The sequence below is a fragment of the Clarias gariepinus genome, chromosome 23 (genome assembly GCF_024256425.1).
Source record: "Clarias gariepinus isolate MV-2021 ecotype Netherlands chromosome 23, CGAR_prim_01v2, whole genome shotgun sequence".
Taxonomy (NCBI): Eukaryota; Metazoa; Chordata; class Actinopteri; order Siluriformes; family Clariidae; genus Clarias; species Clarias gariepinus.
Window position 1 is genome coordinate 17,630,025 of NC_071122.1, and position 13,125 is coordinate 17,643,149.

General features: G+C 39.9%; 1 protein-coding gene across 2 annotated transcripts in view; it reads right to left on the bottom strand.

The window, feature by feature from the left end:
* Nucleotides 1-4,026: 4,026 nt before the first annotated feature.
* The window catches only part of mdfi (MyoD family inhibitor), a 55,540-nt gene continuing 46,441 nt past the window's right edge, over nt 4,027-13,125 (bottom strand). For both annotated transcript variants that reach the window (XM_053483558.1, XM_053483559.1), the window contains 2 exons: nt 7,563-7,847; nt 4,027-4,911 (listed from right to left, as the gene is read on the bottom strand). In XM_053483558.1, coding sequence (XP_053339533.1) covers nt 4,658-4,911; nt 7,563-7,847 — 539 coding nt within the window. In that variant the 3' untranslated portion in view covers nt 4,027-4,657. The remainder of the gene's footprint in view (nt 4,912-7,562; nt 7,848-13,125) is intronic.

A 13,125-nucleotide genomic window follows, 5' to 3' on the forward strand; every position in this document is an offset into this window, starting at 1 on the left:
TTATGATTTTCATCACAGCTGGTGACCCCATCACCTCGATTAAAATGCAGGCTTTGTAATTTCATGGTTAATATTCAATAGCCACTTGTCCTCTCCTCCTGAAGTGTGAGAATATGAGAATATCTTGAGGGGATTGCTGGAAAGTATGCGTGTGAATACCAATGCACTGGCTGTAGGGATACTGGACAGCGCTGAACTACATGCACATGGCCGAAGATGCTTCCTGATGATGCGTTGCGTTAAAGAGAAACGAACGGTCGATCAATGTCTGCATTCGGTCTTCAGGTGAGGAACCTAGAGCTGAACATTTTCACACTAGATGGTTAAAAACTCCTGAAAAAAGAAAAAAAGTAAGAATCTGCTCCTCCCTCAGTGGTGCATTGGCTTGGACAAGCATTTCTCCTCAAACACTTTGGCAGGGTATAAAGAGTGCATTAAAGTTCACTGTTCTATGTTTCACAACAAAGGCTGCTCAGATCAAAGCAAAACAGCTGAAAGGGAGCCATAAGACATGTCCAAGTTTGCTCATCATCTATTTCAATCTCTGGCAAAATGATGAGCTATTGATGACTGATTATACTTCACGTATAATCTAAGTACCGCTAATGATCATTTAAATATCGACCCATCTGGGAACAAATCTAATATTAAAACTCACTAGACATATGGACAAATGTTTGCAGATGCCTCACCATCATATCCATATGTGGAACCTCTTATAACCGTTACCACAAAATTAGAAGCACACAATTGTACAGAATGTCTTGAAATGCTATAGCATTACAATTTCTTGTCGTTAGACCTAAGGGCTCAAACCTGTTCCACCAGGACAACTCCCATGTGCACAAGGGAAGCTCCATGAAAACATGGTTTGCCCAAGTTTAAGTGGAAAAAGCCGGTGTCCTGCACAAAGCCCTGACCTCAATCCTACTGAACACCTTTGGGAACTCCAACTGTCACACCGATGCTCTTATGGGTGAATGAACAACAATCTTCACAAAGCCAAGATCCAAAATCCAGTGGAAAGCCTTCTCAGAAGAGTGGAAGCTCAAAGGGAAACGGGAAAGCAAATTTGAAGTTTCATCTTCTTACAACACAACACAACACAACACTATATCTATTAGTAGGACTTAGTAAACTACTGATACTTACTCACTGGTAATATGAATATCTACTCACCTACATTAGCAATTAAAAGTCAGATATTTTTGTAATGGCACCTTTCAAACCACAGTAAATATATGTGGTGTGATCACATGGTCTGTTTGTCCGTCTCAGTCCTAACATTAAAAGCATTGACAAGTGAATTGAATAGCATTTATTATCTCCCTATATTGACAAAGTGTATATTAAACAGCTAGTTGAAGTTGTACTTGAAGCAGGAAAAATGGATAAGCATACTTTAAGCATCTGAGGAACCTTAACAAGAGCCACAAAAAAGCAGGTCTTCTGGAGAGCTCCTGGTATGCAGTGGTATGCGACTAAAAAAAGTAGTCGAAGGCTCATCAATCTGCATACTGTATTAGATTTTATGGTTCGGAAGTTTGGGCCAGTCTCACTGAAGAGCTACTGTAGCTCAATTTGCTGAAAAGAGATGTCATAGATGTGCAGCAGTAACTGTGTGATGCTATCATGGAAGTAATGTTACCAGGAAATTATTGAATCAAGGTGGATATGAACCTAATAAAGTGGCCAGTGAATGTATATGGACATAGGGTTTAGAGCAATACCCAAGAGTGGTAACCCGCCGATGACGAGACTCAAACTCTATCAGTCTGTGAATGGCAACCTAGAGCCGCAACCACCTGAGCCACTACCGCCGCTATGAAGTTTAAGTTAAGTTCAAAGCAATAATAAAATATAATGGTACAAACACAACAGGGTTCCAACACTGATCTTTTATTCCATAGTTGATATGAAAATTTTACATATCTTCTCTCTTTATCAAGTTTTATTTTCTATATCTTTTATATCCAGTTTTTTTTTAAAGTGTAAATTGTCATCAAGATGTAAACATTATTGACTACTAACTACAAAATGATTTGCTAATTTGCTGTTCTTGACCTTTGGTTAAGCTGTAAGACAAAAAGAAAAACAAACCTACATTAACAAGTAATGGGCTTTTCACAATTATAATTGTTAACATATGCTCAGACTTGAGTAGGCTAATTAAATTCACACATCATGTTCAAACTAAGAAGCTGAAATGTTTGAGTCACTTGGCAACAATTACAACAAATGTTGCTGAAAATGGGAGAATGAGATGAGACGATAGAAATAACCATCAAAGATTTCAGTAATTAGTTATCAATAATGTAACAGGCAAGTTCAGCATTTTCATGGTCAAACCAAACCTATGAGAAAGTTATTAAATAATGTAACCAAATTATAAATGAGCAGAAAGAAAAAAACAGGTTATTAATTGATGCACCGATATGAAAAGTATTGCATAAGATTGGGTTTTAGATCCTCTGGACTAAAACTGAACTTAAATAATTATTATTGTTGGTAAGTTGCGTACACTGTAAATTGGAGTTCGACCTTTTACCTTTGCATCGATTGCAATAATTAAAAAATAAAAAGTGTGGTAATTTTGCTTACATCCTGCCCCCAAATATACAGTGGGCAATTTTTGCTTCAAGAAAAAAAAAAAAAACTGTATTAAAAAAACAAAAAAACAACAACCTGTATATAGAACTGTGCAACGGTCCTGAGCCACCCTTTTTTCTTCATATTAAATTACATTAAGTACAGTACCAGTCAAAAGTTGGGCATCCTTGGGCACAATCAGTTGTTATTTTAAGACCAGAAAGTCAGCTGTTCTGAACTGTCTTATCAAGCACATTTACAAAATTTATTAAGTACCATGATGAAACTGGCTCTCATGAAGACCTTCCCAGGAAAGCAAGACCAAAGCTTACCTCTGCTGCAGAGGAGACGTTCATTTAGAGTCACCAGCTTTACAAAAACATTATTTAACAAACAGTGCAGATTAGAGCTGTTCTGAGCCTTTACGGGGCATACAGTAAGTAGCAGACAAACCTCAGTATCAACTGTTCAAAGGAGATTATTGCATAATACAGGTACAGTATGGACGCCTTCAGCATTGTTTTACCATGTAGAAAGAAATAAAAATCAGGAAAGACAATGGAATTAGAGGGTGTGTCAGAACGTTTGACTGGTACTGCAGATTAAATTAAAGAGATATTTTACTTTATCAGACCGCAAAGTGCCTAAAGATAGACAGTTTTGTAACTGCCTGTTTGTGTGGCAACCTCAGCAGCAACCTCATTTCCCCTCTCGTCTGTTTCAACCACTCAGCATTCAGCCTAACCAGTACACTAATCATCGGGCTGATCATTATTCTCACTAGTTCATGCCTCAAGGTTTTGTTTTGTTTGTTTGTTTTTTGGAACATCGGTTACTAAGGGACATGACTGAAAATGAGAGCCTAAAATGAGTGGCTTCTTTCAGAACTATTCCTCAAGACCAGAATAAAAATACAAGAAATTCTGCCTCTTCGGACACAAAATATGACAAAATGACTGGGCGGGTCAAGACATGCTTGCACAGCACTTTGGGCCTGTTAATCAGGGTTTAACAAATCTCCAGCATTAAGGAACAATTGGAAATCAGAGGAATTAATACTTGTTAACAGAAACATAGACAGTAAGGAAAAAAAAATCACAGGATGGGATAAAGAGAGTGGAACATCTCTCGGTTCACATGAGTAAATACACAGACTTAGTTTATCAAACCCGTGCATTGCATAAAATATTAAAATAAACGGCCTTTTCTCCAGCTTACGTCCATTTCAGTTCTGTGCTCACAGTTGATGGACAGCAGAGTACTACAGTAACCGTGCCTATAAAGAGGGAACCCTTTTTGCAGTACGTTGTGTCGGAGAAAGTGCCATCAGCATAGCCAAACCGATGAAGTCAAATCTGGTTACAGTTTCCTGGAGAATATACACTGAAGTTGGTTCAAAAAGATGACATCGTACTAAAAAAAAAAAAAAAAAAAAGTCAGTGAGTGAACTCATTCAAGCATGATTCTTTAATTTTTGGAATGTAACATGGGATTGTTAAGGGCTAAATAAAATAATAATGTGCAGATTTTTGTTGGTATAAAAAAATCCAATCCGATCCTTAGGAAATTTTAAAGCACCTGCAAAGTTTAACTTTGTTTAGTCAATAAACTTCCTCAATGATTTCATTAACTACAATATGAAGTTTCACATGGATGCATTTGGGATTTGGTGCAACGGGTGAAGTTCATTCATTGGATAAAGGTGTACGAATTTGAAGAAAAACATATGACAGCAAAGTTCTATGTCTGAAAGATTTTTCCTCTAAACAAGCTGAGCTACTGAAGATCAGAATCAGGAGGACAAGTATGAAAGCAGACGATTGTCCCAGAATTTTTGCTAGAAATCTGAGGACAAGGATAAACGTCTCCGACTTTAAGCACACTCAACTGGAACCCAATCACCAGGCTTCGGAAAAGAGACCTGGACCTCGGTCGCATCATTTCTCATGCTTCTCCTTGGCAAACCACCCTTGCAGCTCAGTAAACAGTCCTCTGATCCCTCCGATTCCCACTTAGAACTTCTCTCTAGAAGTTTTGGACGAACAATGCAGTGCCCCCTATAGGACGCTCAGGATGAGAAGCAGAGGCCGCAGCACTCCATGCAGATCTCCAGACAGTCAGCTGACTCGCAACAGGCGTCGATGATGCCGCAGTCCATGTCACAGGGAAGCTCACAGTCGCCGCATTCTTCCGATGCGCAACAGCAGCAGAAGCACGAGTCATCAGAGGAGCACGAGCCACATGTTGCACAGTCCAGCACGATGTTGCACAGCATGAGAAACTCGCAGAACAGGCAGGCCAGGATGCAGTGCACACAGCAGTCTGAGGAACACAGAAATGGGATGAGAAAATTCTGGAAAAATTAAACCATGTTATGAAAATGTGTAAGCCATACTTAATTATTAATATTGTGTTCCAATATTTTAGTAATTGAGTATTCTAGCAAAAATTTAACCAATTAATCAAGTAATCGGATGAATCGGATAATCGTTCAATTCTGATCCCGGGGTTACTATCTCTGTAGAGTTTTGTATGTGAGGCTTTCCATCGGGATTTTCAGCTTTCTTCCATCTCCCAAAAACATACTGGGATAAATGCCATACACAGATACATGTACTGTACATCTAGCTGCCTGATATATCAGCGTCCCACCCGGAGTTTATTCTAATGCCCAGTGTTCCCAGGACGGGGTCTGGACACAAGAGTTTCCCTCCAGAATTGTTATTTTTAACAAAGTTTAATTTGTTCCATTTGCACGGTTTGGCTCAATACATTAATGCCCAAGACACTAGTGACCAACTGGTTTAAGATACAAAATTATGAAAACAAATCAATTAAAGATTTATGGATGTGATTAAAGTGATTAAAGTAAACATCTAAGCACATCAAATACGCTTGGGCAGTGAACAGAAATGTTGGTTGCTTGACAGATGTTTGAAAAAGGCAACGAAGAAGATAATGCATGAAGATGGAGCAGAATTTTCAGAAAATTGAAGCGAAGGTAAGTACATAAATTAAAACATCTAAATAGTTAAAATTGGCATGTTCACATTTAAAATTTGAAACCAGATACTTTCAAAATATTTATGCAAGGTAGATAGAATCTAAGGAGACAGGTCATACAAGATTGTATTTTATGAGCACTTTTGTTGAAATCTTTTTTAATAATTATGAGATATTGCTCCAAAATTGCCATGTGGCCTTTAAAAAAGACTCGAGGTTGGTTCAATTTGGTCAATGTAATTAGGATGCCTAAGGTTATATAATATAAAATTTAATTTGATGAAGACTGTAATACTACTTTGCTCAGAAAGAAGAACAGATGTTGTGGCCAAATGAAACAATACACAGTACTGTATATACACACTGCTGAACCATAATATTATAAACATTACCATTATAAACACCTAGGATTTGGGATGGCTCCGGCCCCTTGAGGTGACTCTATAGGTCCAGGCATGGTGGGGTTCTTGGGTGTTGTGGTGTTTGAACACTAGGGTTGGGTATCGTTTGGGTTTTTTTCGATATTGGTGCCAAAACGGTGCCTAAACCGATACTTTACAAAAGCCCGAAAATGATGGTGGATGTCTGAAAAAATTTAATGCTTAAAATTTAACAATATATTAAAATTTTAAAGAATATATGAATATATAAGTAAATACAAAAAAACAACAACAAAACATAAGCCACCTAACCCAACTATTAAACTGCTTCAAATTTTAGCAATTCTTTTGCAGAAATTTCACCATATTTGCCTTTTCTGGCAAAATACGACACATACTGCACAGGACATGCGTAGCCTTCTTTGCAATGGTAAATGTAAACTGTTGTAGTACTACTAGTACTAACTGAAAAGACATTATTATAAACAGAATCCATGTTACATTAGTATTTTACAAATACTAATGTAATCGTTTAACCATTTGTTATTTTGATTGTAGATTTGCATTTTGTAATAACATTATATTAGCCTACTACTAACCTGCGGAAAGGCTGCGGAAGCTGCGTATAAGGAGCTAACTTCAGCCTCATGCTTTTAAGTTAATTCCGTGTGCCCTCAAATGTTTCATTAGATTTGACGCGTTTCCCCCTTTACACGCAACTGCTGTAAAACATTTGCTGCACGTCGCAGTGTCGGAATCCTTTCTTGTGAAATATGGCCACACTTTTGACCATTTAGTTTTAGGCATTTTAACGAAAGTTTCATTTAACAAGCTAAGATAGCGGGAGACCACCTGCTGCCGTCAGACCAAGTGTAACGTTAGTTGCTGCATTCAAGCGCATCGCGGATGGTCTCTCATTTCCTGATAATTTGTACCTTTAATATTTTTATTTAATCTAATAAACTATTAATCTACAAAAAAATATAAATCCAGAGAACAAATATTTCAATCGACAGTTCAGACATTTAAGTGGCACCAAATGACGCACCGAAATTCGCGTTCTGTTTCGGTCCGGTACATACCGGTATATAGGTACTGGTGCCGTATTGGCACCGGTTTTCAGTACCCAACCCTACTGAACAACAGGATGTTGTTGGGATGTTGGGCAGGATATTAAGTGGGTTGTGGGTTATGGTTTCCGTGGATCTGACTTATTTGTCCAGCGCATTCTATGAGTGCTTAATCGGATTGGGGTCTGAATAGTATGTAGGCTTTGTTGGCGGCTTTGGGCTCCATGCATGGCAGGTGGTAGTGTTCTCGTCTCTTTCAATTATGGCCAGCATTGACATTTTCAGCAATTTGTGCTGCATTGGCTTTTCTGTGAGATCGGAATAGATGGGCTGGCCTTTGTTACCCACAGGCATGGCCAAGCCTTGGATCCCCATGATCCTGTCACCAGTTTACTGGTGTATAAATGATAATGTAAAAAAACTCCTTTCATCCCTGTACTAGCAAAATAAAAAGAAGTGTAGACAGAAACTTCAATCTAATAAAGACTGTAAATTGACTGTAAATGAAAACTGTACCCACCATCCTGGGCCTCTGTAGGGATCTGCGAGCTGTTCGATTTCGAGCTTCCTTTACTCCTCTGACTGTTGATCGACGGGTTTGACTGCAACTTCTTAGGGTTTTTATGATGTGCCGCAGATGAAGACGAGGAGGTCGAAGACGCCGCCCGCAAGAGTGCTGCTCCGTTCTTGACACCGTTGCTGTGTACTTGGTGTTTCATAGACTTGCCGTTTTTCAGAAGCGCTGCAGACTCTGAGGGGCTGGTTAATGACTTCTGCAAGGGCGTAGACCTGGCCTGAGGTTGACCTAGAGGCAAACGATAAAATAAAACAGTAATGATTGTGACTGCACCCAGGCACTGCGTTAAAATATGATGTCTTCTACTGTGCAATTATTCTTCTCTTATAGCTTAGGGATACAAAAATAATCACAACAGCTGCACAATTGTGGACTTTACACTCATCCAATATCTAGTTTTTCCACCTAAATCAGATTTTGAAGAATAGTAAAATAAATACTATTGCTGGAATTATTGATGGTAGATTTCCAAAGGCTCCCATTGAACATGGAAGTGTGTGTTATTTCAAACATGATTCCTAAACACGTAAAGATGCACTTCCCATGAAGACACATAATCCACTGAGAGGATAGTGGTTTGTTTCAGAGGAGTCTCAGATCGTGGGAGATTTACACCAGCTCAGGGAACTTGAGCTTTCGCTAAGTCCATGTGTCTTGATGGAACAAGTCCACATGTTTGTAATATCCATCCCATAATAACTAAGCAGATGTTAGCAGTACAATTAAATATATGCCTCAGAGCTGCTGAATTCTCATAACTGAATTTGCTTATAAATTTTCTATAGCCCACATATGATAGGACATATCCTTTCAGTCGAAGCCTGATGATGAAGGTATAATCGTTGAGATTGTGAAGAGAGGTGTATTTATTATTTATGGAAGAAGTCTCATGCAGTGTCTCATAGCTTTCCATTTGACACTATTGTAAATTCAAGCCTGGAAACCAGAAGTTCACTGATATTCCAAAGCGGGATACAGTAAGTGGACTACTAAAGTAAATCTTGTACGTTTCTCAGGACTGCCCAGTTACACTAACTGTTGGTCGCTAGCTTTACACTAGTTCCACCAGTTGTGGAAGGATATGTGTTGGTGGACTACAAAGTTGAATAATCAAAAAAACCATAATCTGGTGATAATAAACGGTGGAAAATTATGTATACAGTAACTGTTGTATAAAAGCAACATGCCTATGTGTGCCTATGTCTGCATTACAGTCATGCTAATATTCAGTATAACAGCACTCTGTCTCTCAAGACTCCTGGGACTGGTGCACTGCCTGACTTTTTTTACCTTCTCACTCATAAGGTCAAACCAAATCCAATGAGCTCAATCAGTACTGCAGCCACACCATCAACAGGAATCTTAAGGGGGGGGGGGGCACTAGATATGACACTAACTATGTTAACTAATGTACCAATCTCCAGTTAGTCCCTTAAAATCTCTGCTCCTGGATAAGAGGCTGTGAGAGCCAGTTCGGGGGATCAAGGATGGAGATGGTGCCTGGTGTGCTGTGAACGCCATAGTGTGCTTGTGTGCTCTTTCATGCTTCGATGCTGAGGAGTGTTTTTTTTGCAACTGTGCAGCTTACCGAGGATAAGCCGCTGATAAATTGTGACTGCTGCCTCACCACTACTGCCTATAGTTATGGCCAGTTCTCGAGCTTCTGCACCAACTCTGACGCCTCTAGTTCTGGTCTGGTGCCGCCTCTACTCAACTGCAACAGCACATTGGCTTCTTCGCTCTCAAACTCTGGGTTGCTGGCACAGCTGCCGAACTGTGATTGGCTTCTACGCCTGAACTCCGGTCTGCCGCTGCCTCTACCAGACTGTGACAGCCACATCGGCTTCTTCGCTCTCAACTTTCATCTGTCGCCACCGCCACCAAACATGGACCTGTGGCTTGCCTCGGGTCTCATTTCCACAGCTTAGGCCTGCTGCTGCCTGGTGCCGTCATACCAGCTGGACATTGCTCCGACCCATACCTATGCACATCCTATACTTTTTTCACTTTCATTTTATTTCCCCACTTCCTAATTCCCCATCTCACCTTTATTTATTTGATTATTTAATGGAATTGTTCAAGATCTATTTCCTATAGCAAAGAGAAAAAAAACAAACAAAAAATAAACATATTATATGGTACAAAAGCAATATCATGTGAGTTGTGTGGTTATTATGAAAAAAAAATCAGCGTGGTAGGGATTCACCGCAGGCCTTCGCCAACATGCTATTATTGCTTAAATAATAAACACACCTCCATCAAACACAAATTGTTCTCAGCTCCTTCTTTAAATTATTACACTTAATTGTCCTTAAGAATTATATTTACTGTATATAAATGATCGATGTACTGTATGAAGGACCACAATTTTCAAAGAATGAGTCTGCAGCATATCCCTTGTCGTGGCGAATCCAATCCCATGCAGTGATGTACAGTTTTAAACTAAAGGCAGCTCATCAGACCAGCGAGGAGCCACACAGTGATGTTAGAGAGGTCAGAATGAGATCTCATTTACACATTCTGGTTTGATTGGAAGTGAAGTGATAACATCATGAACTTGTTGAAATAAGTCAATAAATGAAAAACAAAGTTTAATGACCAATGAAGAAAGAAATGCAATTATTCGGTGCTTTAAATTCAAAATGAGTGGAGTTTTTAATACAGCTGGTCAGAAAGGCCAGGTTCATTAACATGAAAATGTACAGATTGCTTGAGATCCGTTTAGCGTATTCATTTATTCATCGTTATTAATTGCTTTATCCTGGTCAGTGTCAATGTAGTTTCATTATAATTAATTCATCGGTGTTTTAGAAAAAATGCAATAAATTCACAGCACGGTGGTGTAGTGGTTAGCACTGGCGCCTTGCACCTCCGGGGTCCCGGTTCGATTCCCGCCCAGGTTCGATTCCCGCCTTTCTGTTCATGGAGTGTGCATGTTCTCCCAGGACTTGGTGGGTTTCCTCCGGGCTCTCCGGTTTCTTCCAACAGTCCAAAGACATGCAGATTAGGCCAACTGCCGTTCCCAAATTGCTGGGAGTGTGTGAATGTGTGTGTATTTGCGCCCTGCGATAGACTAGCACCCTGTCCAGGATGTACCCCGCCTTGTGCTCTAAGGCCTGGGATATACACCAAGCCCCTGCGACCCTATGTATTGGATACAGCAATATAGACAATAAGTAAGTAGAATATTCAATTTGGGAATGCTAGTTAGCCTAATCTGCATGTCTTTGGACTGTGGAAGGAAACCAGAGTACCCAAAGGAAACCCACCAATCGCGGGGAGAACATACAAACTCACACATGCAGACCTGAGGCAGGAATCGAACCTGGACCCTGGAGGTGCAAGACAACAGTTTAACTATTAAGCCATAGTGCTGTCTTGGGTGTTTAAGTAATAAACTGTCCAAGGCGCTAGTCGGAATTGTTGATGTGAAGTGCCAGCACGAAAAAAAAAAAAAAAACTTTTGCACTTCCACTTAACCACAGACGGTTAAGCATTAAAAGGTCATTCAGTCATGGCAACTGCTTCGTAAGAAAGAAGTTTGCAGCCATACAGTACATTCACCATATTTTACGGTGTATTCCCCTAGTGTATGCTTTAAAATCATTTCTCAGCTCAACGCTCGAAAGCAGCGCAACACACTTTCACACTTTGCTCACAGAAATTCGAAACCAAATACTTCAGCTCTGGACACGATGCGGTGGGCAACTGTTTTCACTCAATTAATTAAAAACCCGTGCTGGATCCTTTATTTGCTTCTTTATTTTTATGGCGTACAGGTCGGGTCAATCCCTCCAGTTCTCTTCGTTTCTTTTTTTGAAGTTCAGACATAGACTCCCCGTACGTTTACAGCCTACAAACGTTCTAGTGTTCCTCCACAAAACCGCCCAGCAAGTTGTTCTTGGCAGCTTATTTCCAGACCTGCGTATATTTTACTCATGAGCACCACATCCTAATTACGGCAGACGAAAAGAAAAACTAAGTGAAAAGCACACCTTTGCTGCCAAAAGAAACACCCCTTTAAAATTTGAAAGGAGAATTTATGATAACACTTTATAGTATTCCGGTGAACGTTTTCCTGACCTCGGTACACCGGTTTTGGGTCACACAGAGAAGATCATGAGAGCGGACCGAAATTCGGACTTCATCAGAAGACAAACACTAACACCCTCCTCTCCACAGCCTGAAGCATATGAAATAGTACTTTTAATAAAAGCATACATTAAACTAGTAGAGCGCTGTTGTTCTTGGGAAGCCATTGAGGTCATGCAAAAACTAATCTAGTGTGACTGAATATTTTTTCATTCAGCCCTTTTCAAACTTCCAGATGTTTGACCTGTTCGAACAAAAATGAAGTTCTTTTTTTTTTGTTTGCATTTATGCATGTCAAATCCCTCAAGCTGCTAAAAAGTTGCAGTAGGCCCTCGCTTCTCGTTCTCTTCATCCTAATGAAAACAATCACATGACCACATTTCACTATGAGACTCATACGTTTAGAGTTTGAAAGACCTAACGCGGTGGTAATTGCTACCACCCCCACTGTTCTGTTAAGCCACCTATAAAAACCAGAGGTCTAATGTATACACGTTTGGCTTTGCCACGTTTGCAGCGAGTGTCGGTTTTCCGCAGAAATGCACAAGGCGGCTCGCGCTAGAGAAAGTTAAAACATAGGACGATGAAAGACATCTGGAGAATAAAATGTAACACCGAAAGCTCTAGTATTCGGATTGGCGCTTGGATGGCTTTGTAGACAGTTTTTAATAATCATGCTGGTTCTATGTTAACTTGGAGAGACTTCAAAGACTTGGAAAGTCTTTGGAATAATAAACAAACAAACAGCCGATAGATTGCATGGTGGCGTAGTGGTTAGCACTGTTGCCTCGCACCTCCAGGGTTGAGGGTTTGATTCCTGCCTCTGGTTTGTGTTTGTAGAGGTTGCATGTTCTCTCTGTGCTTGGCGGGCTTCCTCCCACAGTCTGAAGACATGCAGATTGGACTGATTAGTATCTTCAGATTGACCACAGTAGGTTAATCAGTGTGTGTATGATTGTGCCCTGTGATGTATTGGCACCCCATCCAGTGTTTACCCTGTCTAGTGCCCAAAGTCTCCCACCGTTGAGCCCTTGGGCAAGGCCCTCAATCCTATATCCATAAATAACCACATGAAAAGGAAAAAGTCCAAGAAAAAATGAAAACATTATTATTATTATGATATTAGAGATTATCCCAGCCACCAGAATCACCAGTGTGCTAGTCCCAAGCACAGGTAAAATGGGTGGGTTGCGTCAGGAAGGGCTGTGCATAATCACGCTCTCTAAAATAATACAATGAACCAATCATTTGCAAGCTCTTCTCTGGCTGTTGTTCAGTGACTCAGCAACTTTTTTTTTTCTTTTTTTTTTAAATAAAAAATGTTGTGGTTGCTGTTGGCCAGGCGTATGCACTTATGAATATAACTAGATATGTACTTTTTATTGACTGAAAGCAGTTTTACTTTAAAGCAAAA